Below are 18,817 nucleotides of genomic sequence, written 5' to 3' on the forward strand. Positions count from 1 at the left end.
GGATCTCCCACTGGCCATGATGGCTGTCAGGATCCACTTTAAAAGTATGTGGGGGTGGTTACTTATTGCAGAAGTGTGGAAAGCCACACAGCCTAAAGTGACTAAGAAAAAAAAAGTTGGACCTAAAGCTAATTGTCTGCATCCCTTGGAGGAGACCACATCCATAGACATGGCCAGATTTGTCTCTTCACTACATCCATTTAAATTAAGAGCGAATGAAGTTGGCGTGACTTCAGATTTACACTGGAGTGAAACAAGATCAGAACAATTAATTTCTCTTCACCAGTTTAAGCAGTTGAGGCATTTGCAGAAAGATTTTCAGAGGTGATATCTGTCTATGAATGAGGGTGGACGCACGCATGAGATGGGCATGTACTAAATTGCTGTTTGAAAGGCTGGCTCTTACTTATTAACATCAGACACAATCAATTCACTCACTGAACTTGGTGTTTAAAAATTAGATTTTCAATAGGACTGAGCAACAGCTGTTCCCATTGACTTCAGTAGGAAATTCTGGACACTCCTCACCTTTGACAGTCAGACCATTAGGAGCCTAAATATGGATTTAGCAGTCTCAACTGGCCTAAATCCGTGAATTAAGAACACAAACTCTTATTTTAAACTTTGTTAACTGCATCTACTCTGACCTTAACCACTGGAAAGTCTCTGTTACACCAGAATAAATCCAGAGTAAATTGGTTGTCTTCAGTGATGTTACTCTAGATTTACACTGCATAGCTGGCATGTGGCTCTGACACCTGGGGTTTTAACGGCAATATGAAGTACTGCTCTTGAAATATTACATTCCGAATGCTAGGAGTTTTCTGACTCTTGTTTTTCCTTTGAACTCCTAATCAGGAACAGAGACTTAAATCCCTTCAGTGTTAAGACACTTCCTTACTATGCTTCTGGTTCTGCAAAAAATTGCTGGGGTTGAACAAAAACAAAACAAAGCCCATCATCAGTACAGCACTTCCTCTGTGTGAGTGGTAAACAAGTGTAATGATGTCACTAAGAGCTGGCTGACCTGCTGATGAACCGTGGGCTGTAAATGAGATGCAAGGTGCCAACTCCCCCCCCCCCCCCCCAACACGCACACAGAGCCAAAGGTGTCAAACACCAATCTGCAACTGTTACATATAAACCCTGCAGAGCCACTTTGATAGCCAGCCTCTTTGCTTCTAAGGAGGCAAACTTCCTCTCCCCATAAACCACACATTCAAGCAAACACAGGATAATCACTGATGTGTTTGGATTAAAATAAAAGGGCAAGAAAAGAGGGTTGTGCAATTTTGCACAGACATCACATTCTGCAACCTAAAATTGAGCAACTTGATTCAGAGATGCTGGGAGACCCAGTTTCACAAGGTTCTTGGAAATGCTCTTGCTCCAGTGTGGCAGGAGCTAGTCTTGTACTCCTGTGGCCTAGGGAAGGAAATATTTATAGCAAGTGAGCTGCAGTGAAATATTGAATGTTTCTTTGCCTTGCTGTGGAGAGGACTCCTTTCAACATTTCATTTGGAAGCACGAATTCTTCACTTCAGGCAACAACCTGGAGTTTTGTTCCCTCCGTTAAATGATTTTTTGCAGGGAGCAGGGAAGTTAGTGAGTTCGTATTCAGTACAGTTCCAAGTTGTTAAAACTGGATCTCAGCATTTCCCGGTCCCCCCCCAGCCCCCAAGTTTAAGAGAGCCAAATCTCACTCAGTGAATATTCTAATCACAGGGGTTGGTGTCTCTGTTTACTATTAGCAAGGAGGTTAAAAATCACAGATCCAAGAAAAACAATAATTTAATCTTCAAGCTGGAAAGGTCTAATGGTCTGTTTTTTGTTATTGATCTTTAGTGACAGAACTGCCCATTCCCTATAAGAGGAGGGAAACGTGAACAGTGCACCCTTGTCATGACCAATGTTGCCAAATCTCATGATTTTAATCTTGTGGGGTAATGTTTCAAAAAAGCAGACATTAGCAGACTCGGAGAACTGGTAGGTAAGGTCTCATTGGAAGAAAAATCTAGGGGAAAAAGGAGTTCAGGAGAGCTGACAGTTTCTCCGGGAGTCAATATTAAAGGCACAACTGCAAATTATCCTGATTAGAAGGAAAGATAGGATGAATAGATAAGAGGCCAGTATGGCTCCATCAGGAGCTGTTTAAGGACCTGAAAACTAAGAAGAAAATAAAATCTACAAAAAGTGGAAATACAGACAAATTGCTAAGGAAGAGCACAAAAGACTAGTACAAGCATATAGAGACAAAAATCAGGAAGTCTAAGGGCTTGTCTTCATTAATGGGGGTAAGTTGATCTAAGTTACACTATTCCAGCTACGAGAATAACGTAGCTGGAGTCAACATAGCTTAGGTCGACTTACTGTAGGATAGTTAAGCACTGAAACAGGCTTCCAAGGAAGATTGTGGAATCCTCATCATTGAAGATCTTTAAGAACATGTTGGACAAACACCTCTCAGAGATGGTCTAGGTTTGTTTGGTCCTGGCCAAGTGCAGGGGGCTGGACGTTATGACTTTTCCAGGTCCCTCCCTGCCCTGCCCTGCCCTTCTATGATTGGTGTCCTTTTTAAAGCTCCAGCTCCTGAAGTCAAATGATTACCTGAGAATCTTGTCTTTCATTTAAAAGTACGTTTCTAGCCCTCATGACTGCGAAGAAAACAATGACATGTGACCCAAATGTACCCCAAGGGTTCGGAAACCACAAGGTTAATAAAAAGAGCCCAATTGTATTAATTTATTTTAAATCTTGTGATGTTTTGAGGACTGATGCATGTTTTCTGAACAGCAGGGGTTGGCAACGTGTTTTAATGCTGAGAAAGGATACCCCAATAAGCTCTGAATGCAATTTTGCTAGGATTTGAAAGTTGTTACCATCTGACGCTGGTATTCAGTGGACTGTGTAAAATAAGTTAATGGTTTCAGTCCAGTATCTAATTAGGGAAAATGTGCATATAACTAAATTAGCTACTGACACAATGGTGCTAATTGGTCCCCCAAGTTGGCCAGGGAGCTATCATGGACTGAATGGGTCATAGAGCCTGAGCTACCTCCTTCACATCCCTACACAGGTGGTCTCATCCACGTCAAGGCTGAAACAGAAATAGTGTGGCATTAAGCTTGCCACAAGCCCTGCCTATGCTGTACCTGCTTTGCTAAAAAGGGGCCTTCCACTGACAGGGCTGTCACAGTCCAAATCCATTTCCGAGCAGTAAGTTTATACCCCTGCAAAGCACAATGCAATATTAACACCCCCTCCACACATAACCCCTCCTTAAATGTACAACGCCACAGGTGACAGAGCGTGAACCAAATTCTGCTTTTAGCTATAGGGGTGCCACTCAGCTGACTTAGCAGCGCTTCGTGTGTGTAACTGACAGCATTTAGGTTTTCAAATGTCTTTTTCTCACCACAAGTGCAGTTCTTAGGCATTTGCTCAGGCCAAGTTAAAAAGCACGACTCGCTCAGGTTAGCACAGGGTTGCAATACAGTCAATAAGCTGTAATTAAGAAGATAGCAAAGTTAGGGCGGCTGCCTGCAGGACCCTTAGTTAATTAGGTGCAATTCATCGCTAACCTATGAGAAGGTGCAATTTAAATTCATTACAAATTCTGCTAAGGTAACCATCTCTTCTCAAGACTATTAATTAGAATCAATTTAATCCCTGTTGGGACAAAGGTCAAATCACATGGATTTGACCCTTCTCTGCTGGCGTCAGCGTTATCAGCCGATGGATCTGGCACTGCCTGGGGCTGACTTGTCCGAATCTTCAACGTGTTGACACGATGCTTTGAAGAGGAGAAGTCGAGCCAGACTAAGAACATCTCTCCAATAACTTCTGCTTTATATTCCAGCCAAGCACTAAGGTATAAAGCCCTGTGAGTACAAATCCACATTTGTTCTCCCAGGGGGTCAGGTCTGAAGCGGTCGCTGTTCTTTGGCTTTCAGGACTTACCCCCTATCAGTTTGGCATCCTCGGCCTAAACACTTGCTCCAAACCTAAAGCCAAAATGACTAGACTTGTACGTTTAATTCAGTCTAGAAATCCAAGTGAAAGATTTACAATAAAGACGACTTGATACTAGTCACTAGATTGTAGAAAACTAAAACGGGATCAACCTTCTGAAGGGAAGCAACATCCAGTTTCAAAGGGCTGACTGAAGAAGATGCAGACTTTTCATTCGAGTGTCAAAATTCGGAGAGAGCACACGCTAGGCATAAACACTTGTCTATTTCTTGTTCTTCTTCCTTTCATCACTGCAATGGAAATGAGTCCTTCTGTGGCTTTCATCAGACATTGTGCCTCAGTTTCTTCAGCCTACAGTATCCTGCCTCACAGGGATACTGTAAAAAGCTAAATTCTCTAGTCACAAACATGTCAAATTGCCTTTGAATCCTGGTGTGCTGTCTTTGACTATGCTCTCTTCTCAGGTACCCTCTGAGGAACTGTGTTCGGAGTCTACCCGGAGACTTTACTAAAGCCTATAGTTACTACTGTTCATTATTATTAGTTGTGTCGCGGAGTCCCCCAAATGCTCTGCTCAGGATTGGAGTCCCACTGTGCTAGGTGCTGTACAAACATATAGGAAGAAAGATCAAGAGGAGCTGAGGGGTGCACGGCCATTTTGAAAATCCAGGCCGCTTATTTACGTCCCTAAATATCAATTCAAGAGCCTAACTTTAGGCTCCAGTTATTTAAAATGTTGACCCCATTGCCGGACCCTGATGTACTGACAAGCTAGTTTTGGACAAGTCACAAGTGAGTGCAGCAATTAATGTGAGGGAAGAAGGGATGGAGAAGGTGGGGAACCAGGGCTGCTGGAACAATTTGTATCGTGGGGGTCCTGCTGAGAGCCATTGAATCAAACTATAAACACTGTATATGACAGAAACTGCTTCAAGCCAGGTGGTGCTGTAGCCCCACCACGAGCACCCCTAGTTTCAGCACCGACGCCGGGAACAGTAATATGTTTGTGATATATCACAGGCCAGCCACGTGCACAACTTGTTGGTTCTCAATCATTTCACAGGTTGTTTGGTTCAGTTTATTTGTTTACCTGACTTAGCTGTTGTGAACTGGCTGATATTTTTTGAAGGTATCATAGCAGATGCACGTCCCAAAGAGGGATTTTAAGGAGACAGCAGAGGCTTTATGGATTAATTCAGGGAGGTAGTTCCATGTGTGAGGGGTATGTAGAAGAAAATACAACAGTGACTGTGGAAGAAGAAGATAAAGGGGTGGTCAGAGGCAGCAACACTGCAAGTCCAGGAGGGTGACATGATTATACTTTGTATAAGTAGCAGCATTGCCAGCAGATCCAGGGACGTGATCATTCCCCTCTATTCGACATTGGTGAGGCTTCATCTGGAGAACTGTGTCCAGTTTTGGGCCCCACACTACAAGAAGGATGTGGAAAAATTGGAAAGAGTCCAGTAGAGGGCAACAAAAATGATTAGGGGGCTGGAACACATGACTTCTGAGGAGAGGCTGAGGGAACTGGGATTATTTAGTCTGCAGAAGAGAAGAAAGAGGGGCGATTTGATAGCTGCTTTCAACTACCTGAAAGAGGGTTCCAAAGAGGATGGATCTAGACTGTTCTCAGTGGCGGCAGATGACAGAAGAAGGAGTAATGGTCTCAAGTTGCAGTGGGGGAGGTTTAGGTTGGATATTACGAAAAACTTTTTCACTAGGAGGGTGGTGAAGCACTGGAATGGGTTACCTAGGGAGGTGGTGGAATCTCCTTCCTTAGAGGCTTTTAAGGTCAGGCTTGACAAAGCCCTGGCTGGGGTGATTTAGTTGGGGATTGGTCCTGCTTTGGGCAGGGGGTTGGACTAGATACCTCCTGAGGTCCCTTCCAACCCTGATATTCTGTGATTCTATGATAAGAGACAAGAGCAAAGAGATAGGGTGGAACACAATTGCCAAGGGCCATGAAGGCGAGCACAAGAAACTTCACTTGGCTTTATTCAGAATTTCAAAAGGCTCTTTCCTCAACCCTGCCTTCCACAATTAAATTACTGTTTCCAAGTCACCCCATCCCCCCTTCCTTCCCTGCAGCACTACAAAGGCCATTTGGGTTCAGCACAAAACAGTCCTTGTATCTTCTGCTTGCCAGAATCCACATAGAAAAAGAACAAAAACAACAACCAAAAAGGATATTAAGCTCTTTATCCCTTCTGGACTTTTCAGTTGCAATCCTTTGACCTGAAACCCTGAATGCATTTCTCTCCTAAAGCAAATTGCTGTGCCAGACTAATTAGGCACTAGCTCAACAGCATGTTCAACTCATTTTATAGTGCAGTAAAAGCCATGTATATATTTTAGTGCTTCAGACAGAAACAGTTCTGCCAATCTGAGTCAACTTTTTCCTAGCCTGCACCAGACTCAAGGTGTGAGTGTGATGTACACAGACTGAGGCAAGGTTTCAAGTCTTTATAGAGGATGGCACCACATAGGTGAAACAGCGATGGATGAAACAGTTTAAGAAAAAAAAAAAGGACCAACACTGAAATCAAACCCAGCTCCTCTCTTGTTTGAAAAAAGTGCGGCTATGCAGTCTCTTTTCCTCGCTGTGACCTTGATGAGAAACCTCATCTTCACTAAAACCTATCTAAGGTCTCAGATAGCATGGTCAAGCTTCTCAAACTGTACAGGAACATCCAAGTTTTACAGCGCTTATCTGCATCTCATTGAAATTTCTGAAACACATGATTTCCCCTCACTACACCTCTGCTGCAGGGGGATAATCTTTGACAACTTTATGACACCATGATATGATAGAGTTTCATGACAGCACCCTGTTGCAATGCGATTTCCTCCACCATGACATTGCTATTTATCTCCTTACACCATGACATTGGGTTGCAAATGCCAAGTCTGACCCGAAGGACAGACTGAAAAAGGCAGCAGCCATAATGCTGCCTCTCAGATACCCAAAGTTCGGCTATTTGACATTTCCGGCTGTACTTGCCAGCTAGAGATTGTGTCTTTCAGCATTTTATTCAAGCTGCTGGCCATGGTCTCAGTCCAGGTCAGAAGAAGAAATGCCATCCATTCCTGGGATTTGGATCAAAGGTTCTGGCCCATATTTAAATCCATGAATCGACAGGAAAGTTAGCTGCCAGCAGGAAGCACTTAAATAACATTGCTGTGATTACATCATCCTTACAGAGAGGACGCCTTTCCAGAGTCTAAATAAAGGGATAGATTCACTCTGAGAAGCTGTAGGTCAACAAAGCCAGCAAGAAAGGCTAATCATTTGATGAAATAATTGACAGGGGATATAGGGGGGAAATAATCACTCAAACCTCCATGCACAACCCACAAGAGGATTCGATATTACAGTGCTCTCAGTATCTCTTGTAAAGAGCAGAGCATCCCCGACAAGCGCTCATGGAAAAGTCCTGAACATTTTTGATGATGTTTTTCATTTTTGTTGCTGTCAAAAAACGTATTTTTCATGAAAATGCTCATAGAAAATTCAAAATGCAGAAAGTTTTCACCAGCCCTCTCCTCAGCTCCTGCATCTTGCAGATGGGTTGCACAGTCATCATGGGAACAGGTATGCAAAATGCAAGCACAGTGGACAGAAGGGGGATGGAAAGAGAGAGAAAAAATAAATGTAATTGTCTATTTATTAAATGCCGTGTTGGCTGAAGATAAATGTATTTATTCATCACTTTAGAATGGTACAAAAGAAATGTAAAACAACATGTGTGTCTGGACAACTCCTAGAAATCCGTCTCTAGAACCAATGCTGGATACTCGGCTCCTTTAACCCATAGGAATACAGATTATTGCCAGTTTTTCAGTGTTCCCAATGACCATTTCAAATCCAGTTTGGCTGCCATGCCTGCTTTGAATGAGACTTTATTTTTTGCTGCTGAAAGACACTCGAATAACAGGTGGGGGAAACAAAGTCCTCTCTTTAGCCATAGAATATGTACAGCCTACGAAGTCTTCCCCGCTACCACCCTGAGAACGTGCATTAACTGTGACAATCGACCCAGACAAGGGAAATCAGACACAATGGCCCAATCATGCCTCGTTCTCACCGGTTAGGCTCTCAGCAACAGTTCTAAATTGATGGGGCATTTTGTATGATGTGGCCAAACGTCCACCAAGAATTAGACTGAGACCTACCGACTCATCTCACATAGGCCACCGAATAACTGATTTCTGGTCACTATTAACCTAGACTGGATTTAACAGCTACTCACAAGTTTAAAGGCTTTAATCCCCTATGACATTTCAGGGGATAATCCACACCAGTGAGGGGTTGCGTCACCCCTGCTGTGCAACCTGGGGTGCCTCACAATGTCTTTGCTGCTGTAGTGCTTAACCTGGTCTCCTCACAAACAGTCGAACAGCAGGTAGGTCACACCCTGCATGTCTGTGTATAGCAACAGCCTTGGTCCAGCAACTCTGACCCCAGCAGCCTGTCCGCAAACACCAGTCACACTCTGACTTCCAGCAGCCTTGGTTATGACTTACAGGGTGACCTCAACACATTCCCAGTCCTGGATTTCCCCCCAAAAAACATATGTTCTGCACTGTCCAGCCTTCTCTTGGACAGCCCACATATATTACGTCCCTAAGTGGATCAATATACAATAGTTTGCATGTTTCTGCCCCCCACTTCCTTGCCAAAGAATGGCCACTTGATAGGTGATTGCCCATCAGCTTTGATGACACCTGGCAAGAGGCATCAGCTTGTCCTTTGTCTTTGAGAAACAGGTTTACCCACTCCCTGCACACACTTCAGTTGTGATTTCAGCTTATGTTCATAACTTTAGATATGATGTTGCTACATGCCTTTCATCATGATATTATTGACCGGTGAGTTATTAGTTTTTAAATGATACCTTGCATGGCATATTTTGTACAAAAGATTATTACAGTAGTGTGTAGTGTGTGAATAGAGGGGTGCATTCCATCACACACAACTCCTTAGAAAAACCCTGAAACCATCCAGTTCCAGTGCTGTAGTATCTAAATGTAAGTCTACACTGCAACTGGAGGTGTGACTTCAGAATGTGCTGACATACTGGAACAAGCTTTAACTTAGCTCGCACAAGTGCTAACAGCAGTGAAGCCATGGGCAGCACTGCCTTCAGCGCAGACTAGTCACCCAACTACGTCTCTGGTGGGGCTTGTACAGCCCCCACTGAATCCATGACTTCACTGCTATTGGTATTCGTAATAGCTAAATTAAAGCTAGGGTGGGTATATCACGGCTCCATTACAGTGTATGCAAGCTCTAAACGTTCACAGAACATGCATTTCATGAGATACAAAGTGATATTTGCACAACAGAGACAAATGTCCTCAACGTACCCAGATATCTACACCATGTTAAATAACTTCCTTCTGTGCAAAAAGTCCCCCCAAACAAGCACATCTTCTTCCGTCTTTGCGACAGGTCAAATCGTAGTTTCAGTATGTCTGGCTTCAGTATTGTTAGGTAACTAAACCACTCATGGACACCTCAGATGATGACCTATGGGTAGATAATCTCTGACCAGATGTCATTTTGGTGTCTCTACACAGTACCAAGGAGCTTCAATACACACATACATATTCATACATGTTGATCCAAAATCCAAACACTATAATGTGTTAGTTTTATACTGAGAGTTCAAAACATTGTACATAAAGCCAACTGAATGCTTATTTGCACAATACTTTTTGCCTACCACAGCTGACCCTTGAAAAAGTAGATTGGGAGTGTGTCAGTTTCTTTTGTAAATCGTGTTCTTAAAAGATTTATGATTTCATTGTGTCAGATCACATGACCTAAAACAAACAAATACAGTGGTGAATTATGGTGCAAGTAAGATCAACTCTTCTGTTCTGAAGGTCCTTGGATAGAAAACTCTCTCTTATCCTTATACTGAATTCACCTGTTTTGAGGAGGTTAAGTCTGGCACTTTCATTGCTTTGAAGTCAGCGTACACTATAAGCCATGTACATTAATAATCAAACTGCATGTCAGAGTCTGGTTTGTTATTTGTATTGTGATTGTATTCAATGTCCCCAATGATGACCGGGATCAAATTGCACTGGCTTTACAAACACATAGGTAGGCATGAACCCTGCCCTGAAGAGCTTAAAATCTAATTTGAAACAAAAGGCAATCAAATGAGTTTACTTTGGGTATGCTAGGTCAGCCCTGCCAATACAGGATAATACCCATTCGAGATGAAAGTCAAAATCCACCATATCACAAATTTCACTCCTTTGTCATCTTGTGGGTGCTAGAAATATCTTCCTCTGAAGAATGTTTCTGCCTTAGAGGTGTGTCTTGTTTGGGCTTATGTGGCAGATTTAAATTCCTATAAGTTAAGTATCCGATGGCAGGTGCTTTACGCAGAAGAGAGTTTTCAAACACAAAATAGCAGGGCATTCAGAGTCTTCAGCAGTGCATTCTGAAATGGATTATTGAGTGTCTCTCTCTAAAAAGGGCACATCAGAGCAGTGGATAAGTCCTTCCTTGAATTTCAGACTCTGTAATATGTCAGCACTTCAAGGCCTCAGTATCATTTGTAAGTCCATCTGTTGCCATAATGCAGCTGACCTTTTAATATATAGAACTGGGCAAAAATACCTCAAAAATGTATGCAACTATCTACACACAAAGATACAAAAGGGAAAATAACATCTAAACATGATGAACAAAGGCCAAAGTCAAACATTCACGGGCCCATAGATACAATCCACGATTACTGTGGAAGGATCACGAGAAGTACTCAATGTCTGGAACTTGGGGCGATACCCAAGTCCTTCCTCCGTCCTTATTCTCACTGACTTCTGTGGAACCTTCTTTGAATAAGGACTGAGTAAGATCTCAGCTGAAACAAGGTAAAGAGCTCAGGATTTGGAGCATTGATTTAGATGGGAGTTGCGTGTACTCATCACCAAACAGGATTTGACCCAATGGGAGTTTGTCTACATTAGGAAGGACTTTAGGATTTGACCCTGGAAATTTTGCTTGAATAAAGCCATATGGAATTTTGTTTGGTTTTTGGCTGGAGGGAGGAAAAAACCTCAACAAGCCTTTAGGTGGAGGAAATATGAGCCAACCCAAAAGCCATGTTCAGTTTTCAAAGCAAAACTTCTCAAATAATACTTGCAGGGAATTTTGTTCACCATCCCAAAATAATTACTGTGTTATTATCAAGGCAGCATTTTACGGCTACCCACCATGTCGTCATCCTGGTTAATAGTATTTTTGCAGACTTAGTGACATAACTGTCTAGATTCAAGTGCTGACAGAGTGAGGTCATGGCCATAAAACAACACATATTCAGCCTGACGGGAATTCTCTCTTTGTCGTTTTTATTGGCAATAGGAGATTCTTGCCATTTAGCACTGGCTCTGTCCAGTCTGCCTGCCTTATTTTCGTACCACAAGCAAGTGATTCCCTTTAATCATCTTGTCTCTGCTAGTGCAGCGAAGTGGCCATCCAGAAGGTGTAACAGGCCAAGGGAGAGACATTCCAATGCACACATGAGGCCTTATCTTATAAAGTGGAGAGTGTTCATAACAGTCTTTGAAAGATTAAAAAAAGAACTAGTTAAGTTTATGGAGGATAGGTCCATCAATGGCTATTAGCCAGGATGGGCAGGGATGGTGTCCCTAGCCTCTGTTTGCCAGAAGCTGGGAATGGGCAACATGGGATGGATCATTTGATGATTACTTGTTTTGTTCATTCCCTCTGGGGCACCTGGCATTGGCCATTGTTGGAAGACAGGATACTGGGCTAGATGGACCTTTGGTCTGACCCAGTATGGCCATTCTTAAGTTAATGGGAGTTGAGGGCGTTCAACATCTTTGGGGAGGTGTGCAGCACTTTGCGGCATCAGGCTTGCATTAACACAGGCTCAAGGCCACCCTGAGTTACTATCTGATAGTTTGGGGATGTCTCTAGCACCAAGAACAACACTGACAGCTTAAAACCCACCACCTGTCCATTCTACATCAGCTACTGTTGCCAGCTGGGCATACCTAGTACAGACAAGAACAGACCTGCAAAGATTTCCAAAGAAACTACAAATACTACTAAAAACGGATTCACGCAGCAGGAGAACATTGGTATAGTTAAGGTCACCTGTAGGAATGCTTTGGGGAAATGCCCATGGATAATTTCTGAGCCCAAATTTCATGCATGTCAACGCAGTGCCCAATGAAAATCAATTTTGTCCAGCTTCCAGTAGCGGATAGCCCAAGATGCACTGCAAAATTCAGATTGATATGTTTGGAACCCATAATTCAGTCCACAGATTGGAGCAAAAGGGTTATCTCTATGCAGTAATTATACAGGGTTTTGGTTTTTTTGGTTGGCTTTATTACAGTCTGCAGTGACAAACATTAAAGGATGTGTCCAGTGAGAACAATTCTTTTGTTTAATCATGGCTCAGTCTAAATAAACAAACTATCAACAAAGTAAATAAAAATTAGAAGCGGAGAAGTGAGACATCAAGGAAACTGTCTCAAAGGGATCATTCGACAATGGAACAGATGGCTTGATGTGGTAACCAAGATTCCATCACTGGGGATTATTTAAAAAAAAAAAAGAGTTTGACAGATTTTAGACCACACTAGTATAACAGAAAACCCTGCAAGATGCGGCGAGTTAGACTGGATGATCCAAGCAGTACCCTCCAAATGTAACCATCAATGAATGAATGAATCATACTCAGGGCAGGTCTTCACTACCCGCTGGATCGGCAGGTAAAGATCGATCTAGCAGGGATCGATTTATCTAGCAGGGATCGTGGAGTGCGTTTGGGGATCTTGTCTAGACGCAGCTAAATTGATCCCCAAACGCACTCCATTTCGACTCCGGAACTCCAGCTCACGAGAAGCGGAAGCGGAGTCGACAGGGGAGTGGCAGTAGTTGACTCGCCGCTGTCCTCACGGCCAGGTTGATCCCGTCCCGCCCAGTATAGATCAGGACTCAGTCATTCAGGCCCTTATACAGTCACTGATTTCACACCATCTGCTTTCTTGGCCAGGACTCTAGATGCCTAGGGTCCAGAATTTCCAATGTTAGTCAATAACACGTCTCTTACAAAACAGAGTTAGGAAAAGGAGTGCGGGTCAGTTGCAACTGTATTTTCATAGTACGGCCACATAAAGACACACCATCATACACCCAACACTGAAATCAATTATAAAGGTTTTTTTTGTTTTTAAATAATGCAGATCTATGCTATTCCTCTTGGCTAAAGGCCCATGATGACAAACTACACGACCTATGTGTGAGATTATGGCATAAGACCACAAGCCCCACTGCGAGCTAATGCTCAAATTAACATAAACCTGGAGTAAAAAGTTGTAACAGTTACAGACAACATCAAAACAAGCCTTTGGGATGTTCTAATAATTCGATCAACCAATAATCAGCCAAACGTAAAGAAAACAAAAATGCCTCCTCTCCTTTTTCAGGACTTGAACAGTAGTAATATAAACCCCAAATATGATTGAATTGACATTCACAATCAGCAGTTTTGAAACTGGACACTTCAGTGTTTATTTTAAATCAGAGCATTTGAATCTTTCCGGAGGAAATTCACAAGAGTATGTTCCAATGCAATGGGTTGCTGTTCACCTGAGATAAGACATGAACATTTCCAGTTTCTTCTGTAAATAACTCTCTTTATATACACTAGATTTGTACACTTCTGCTCCTAAATGTCTTTCAATCCTAAATCACTTTACATCTGTCCAGCCACTTATTCAAATGTAGGTCTTGAAAACTTTTTCTCCAGAGAAGTCGAAAGGACTCAGGATACAAGTAATGGGATACAGAGCCTTTCATCTCTATGGTATATCGGTGGCACAAATTCATCCTGGGTCTATAATAACCGAAATCTCTTACTGTCTGACTGGTTGCTGGTGGTCTCAGCCCAAAAACCAGGTTAACAAGTATTCACGTAACTAAAACCAACACTGCAACTGGCACTTAACTTGTCCCGCTGTTGGCAATTTCAACAAAAAGGTCAATGAATAAATGAAGATAGAAAACAAAGTACCCCTAGAAAAGGAAATTCTCTCTCCTTGAGGCGGTACATCCAGATCAGATTTGAAGGACACTGGCAGGGCAGTGTGGGTAAAGGAACTTGCACACTGCCACTGTCCATGATGCTTCTGTCCTGTCAACAGAGGACTTCAGTCTCCAGGGCTGCAATCCAGCTCTTTTTGCAAGCATGACATTCACTGAGACACAGACACAAACACATCCTCCTTATTTGCTGACATCTTTGCAATCTTAACTGAAAATACATCATATTTTACAGTTGAAGAATCTTCAGAATCTGAGATATTTTAAAACTGATTTTCAGTAAGATACAGTACTTGCGATATTCTCTTGCTGCCTTGCATAGAATCTGTTTAGCTATATCTTGCATATGCTTAAAAAAACCCAAAACAGGCCATGGCAAGAGGGATAGGATCTCAGGTGAAAGCCAACCCCTATTTAATTATCAGGTATTACATCATACGCTAGCCATAACAACTAACCCCTCTGTAGGAAGATTCTAATCTCAAATATATGGTTGTATATCGCCGCCTACCTCCAAAACTCCACCACTATGCCTGTGTGCGCGGCGCAGTGGTGGATCTTTCGAGGCATACTGTGCATCTACAATTAGAACCTGATTTTTAATGTTAGTTTCCTCTCCTCATCACCCAGCAATGTTTGTGACCTCAGAATTTCATACCAGGGATGAGAGCCTGAGTTTGTAAAACTTGCTATCAGACAAGCAGGATCAACAGTGGAAAATCAACTATAACAGATAGTTCCAGAGTACACAATTATCTGAAGTAATTAACTCTAATGGGAGAGGAACAGCAGGACAATGGAATATTTAACTCCTGTGCGTCTCTTGGCAACATACTAGAATATGCAATTTTAATTATTTTTTTAAAAACTTTTTTGCAATTCTTTCCAGTTGTTTACAATCAAAATGCAAAATTAAGGAGACTGATAAATTAAGAGATGGGTCGCATCCTTTATGAAGACACTGCATCACATGGAGGAAGTCAGCTTTTGAAGTAAAAGGGAGATCAGTTAAATCTCAGGGCCAGACAGTGGAAGTTATGAAAACTTTCCCTAAACACTCAGGGAGGAATACAGTTGGGTTTATGAATCAAGTTCCACTCCGAGAATTCCTGCTTTATATACAGACCACCATCTTTTACATAAAGGGGCCAAATCATACCCAGTGCAAATCCATCAGACTTAATGGGCTAATGAGGGGGAGGGATAGTTCTGTGGTTTGAGCACTGGCCTGCTAAACCCAGGGTTGTAAGCTCAATCCTTGAGGGAGCCATTTAGGGATCTGGGGCAAAAATCTGTCTGAGGACTGGTCCTGCTTTGATCAGAGGGCTGGACTAGATGACCTCCTGAGGTCCCTTCTAACCCTGATATTCTATGAAATAGTGACATTCATCAAAGGTTCTTAGTGAAGACAGTTCCTGAGACAGATGATAGCAAAGACATGGAGAGCAAAGCCAGAACATAGCTCTCTGGCCATGTACCACCACATAAATGAAAACATGGGCATATTTTCATAGAAAGTACTGAACTCTCAAATACTTTACCACCATCTAGTTAGGTTTACCCCTCTCTCTGAGACATTTCATGATTCTCTATATAACTTAATATACAAATGAACAGTATTGTGAAACAGATGACAATTATTTTGTTTCCAGCTCTACACCCTCAGTGAAAACAGCTCCATCTCCTTCCACCCATGTCAATTAATTTATTGGCGCTTATTACCATTGTTCCATCTCCAACAGGGCTGCAACTAAATAGCTAATGAAACTAGTTACAGAAATGGTGATACTTCCATAGCGCAGCCAGGCTTAGCCACCAGTCTGACCAAACAAATAAGTCAGGAATCATGGTATTTTAATAGATGATGAAAGTACACTGTCAGCAGATTGTCTAGGTCCAAAGTTCGGTGACTTGTATGTTCAGCCTCCAAGGAATTGTAAATCTCAATGCAGGGTTTAAACTCAAACACGTACAAAACTCAAAACTGTATGCAAGGCATACTTCAAGCCACACACCCCTCACAGCTCGATGCAGGTAAATCTCAATGCCACACACAAGTCTAGGTGAATCTTGGCAAATGCACACATACACCCTGCAAGCTGCAGACAGGATTTACTTTGAATAGATATTTACTCTATCTCCATGCACTATGTGATTATCTCCTAGTAGCTGACTGGGAGGGATTCCCACCAGCCCCTTCACAACAGCTAAAGTGTAAATCTATCTAAGCCATGTTGTGGTGTTTGCTTTCCGGAGTCTCACCTTTGGACTCACCAGGGCCAGTGAAAAACTGAGATTCCCATGCGATTGCTCTGGTAACTCAGTGACTCAACCCCAGCTCTTTTCAAGGGGAGAAACGCATTCAGCCTCACATCCCGGCATAGGTGCTGGAACTCGGGGTGCTCCCACACCCCCTGGCTTGAAGTGGATTCCATCATATACAAGGTTTACAGTTTGGTTCAGTGACTCTCAGCCCCCTCACTACAGAAACTGTTCCAGCATCCCTACATCACAACCTAGAGTCTTACCCTCTTCCTCCCCCCCATAACTCGTCCCACCTCCAATGATTCTGGGGAGCAAACAGCACAACAGGGAGAGTGTTTAAAGACTGACTTTCAGTTGAAAGCCACCTTGGTGAACTGAACCTGGCTGCTTAGGGCTGCCTCTCCCCCTCCCCACAAAAGCGGAGCTCTGCCCCCTTTCCAGGCGCTTAGGAATCGGACCAGGATCCTGTCTAAACGGCTGTAAGAGGAGAGGATCAGCGCATTGATTCCCTGCCTCAGGTAGGGTGACCAGACAGCAAGTGTGAAAAATCGGGAAGGGTGTGGGGGGTAATAGGCGCCTATCTAAAACAAAGCCCCAAATAGCAGGACTGTCCCTATAAAACCAGGACATCTGGTCACCCTACTCTCAGGCAGCGGGTTCCCCCGTGCCCACCCCTTCCCGGTGCGCTCCGCGCCCCAGCGGAGACGACAACGGTGTAAACAGAAAATGCAACTCCAGTTCCTCCCCCGTGCAAAACCCGGACCCGGGTCCAGACAGACCCCTCTACAGCAGGAGCGGATGCACGGGGGTTAGGGGCAGGCTCTGAGGACACAGAAGCCAAGGTAGCAAGGCTGGGATGGGGGGGGGGGGTTTGCAAAGCAGCCGCCCTCCTCCCGGATCAGCCCCACACCAACCCGGGGCAGGGTGGATGGGTTGGAGGGTCTGTTTCTCCCAGTCACCCCGCAGGGAGACCTGGTATCAGCAGCAGGTGGCGGCCGAGGGCGGGGGGCTGCCTCCCCCCCTCCACACTCATCTCCCCCCCAGCTCAGTCCTCACCTTTCTGGCTCCTCGCTTAGCAAACTCCCTAGCCAGGTGGCGACCGATGCCTCTGCCCCCTCCGGTGATCAGCACGTTCTCCCCGGACAAGTCCCGGAGCCTGGCCGGCAGCAGGATGCACACGGCAGCTTTTACCACCAAATAGACCATCTGCACGGGGAAAAGCAGCAAAGCGCCCAGCCATTTCCAAACCATCCTCTTGAGCCAGGCGGGGCAGGAAGACCCTAAACCCCCAAAACTGTTCCAGCCCTTCACAAAACCAAAGCAAGAGTATGAAGGGCAACACGCCCTCTTCCTTTCCCCACCAATAGGGGGAACAATCTTCAGCCCCCTTCCAAAAACCCCGGGGAGAGAAAACCTTGGAGGGGAAAGATCCTTCTTCCCCCCCCACCAGAAAAAAAAACCGTGGGGGGTACGAGTAAAATGGTGCAGTAGATAGTTGCTTCCCCTCTTTCGCTGCTCAGCTCCCTTTGGGATTGTCACATGCAGGTAAAATGTTTTTCTACTGGAGGAGGACAGAGAGTTTGTTTAAGTTAAAAAGAGAGAGGGGGATGGGGGGGGAGAAAAAATAAACCCCACCAACCCCTACAGTTTAAAAGTGCAAAATTAAAATCCAGTTTCCAAATAGCAGGGTTTTATTTAAAAAAATTAAAATAAAAAATGAAGCAACCTAGGTCTCCAAATTTCAGCCTGCAGTGCCTTCCAGACAGCCTATTTCTATTCTTAGACTCAGGAAATTGCTTAAGGCTTGCCAGGACTTTCTTTTTAAGAAAGGGTCTATTCAGTGTAAGGTGGTTGTCGGTTTCTTAAATATATATATATATATATATAAATATCTACAGGCACTTCTCTTCTGAGCCTGGTGCAAAAGGCAGAGCTGATTAACTCTCTCCCCCCCTTCTCCTGTTTCTTTCACTTGGAGTATCTGTGATCACAAGCAGGGAATTAGGCTGGGCACTGTTTCAGCTCTAGTTCTTATTCATTTCTCCCCATTGCTCTCTCTGCCTATCACAGCCGCAGCTCCGGGGAGGTTTTATACCCCATTGAGCCTGATTGACAGTTAAAGCGTTGGGGAGATTTTACTACTGTTTCTGAGTGGCTGGCTTTGCTCTCCCCTCCCCCCCCCCCAGAGCTATCTCTGAGCCACTGCACATAAACTCACACACACACTGAAACAGACACTCTCTGGGTTGCAAGCCTGCAAGCCAAGACTTGCTGCATGCCACGTTGGGCTTGTGGCTGTAATTGAAGAGCATTGTAACAGAGAGAGCCAGCTAACCTCCTCCTCCAAGTTAATAAATTTCAGATATCATGCAGTGATCTTAATCTAGCCCAAGGGAAGCAAGAGAAATTGGGGTTAAGGGTCAGTTCAAGGGACTCATCTGTTCCTAAGAGTTTCACCTTAATGTGGGGTAGAAAAGCAGA

At 43.7% G+C, this 18,817-nt stretch overlaps 1 protein-coding gene across 1 annotated transcript in view; it reads right to left on the minus strand.

Moving 5' to 3' along the window:
- The window catches only part of DHRS3 (dehydrogenase/reductase 3), a 40,990-nt gene extending 22,592 nt beyond the window's left edge, over positions 1–18,398 (minus strand). Inside the window, exon 1 of the mRNA XM_032775376.2 lies at positions 17,393–18,398. Within this exon, the coding sequence (XP_032631267.1) occupies positions 17,393–17,587 (195 nt within the window). The 5' untranslated portion in view covers positions 17,588–18,398. The remainder of the gene's footprint in view (positions 1–17,392) is intronic.
- Between the last annotated feature and the right edge of the window lie 419 nt (positions 18,399–18,817).

Source organism: Chelonoidis abingdonii, chromosome 23 (assembly GCF_003597395.2).
Source record: "Chelonoidis abingdonii isolate Lonesome George chromosome 23, CheloAbing_2.0, whole genome shotgun sequence".
In the NCBI taxonomy this organism is placed as follows: Eukaryota; Metazoa; Chordata; order Testudines; family Testudinidae; genus Chelonoidis; species Chelonoidis abingdonii.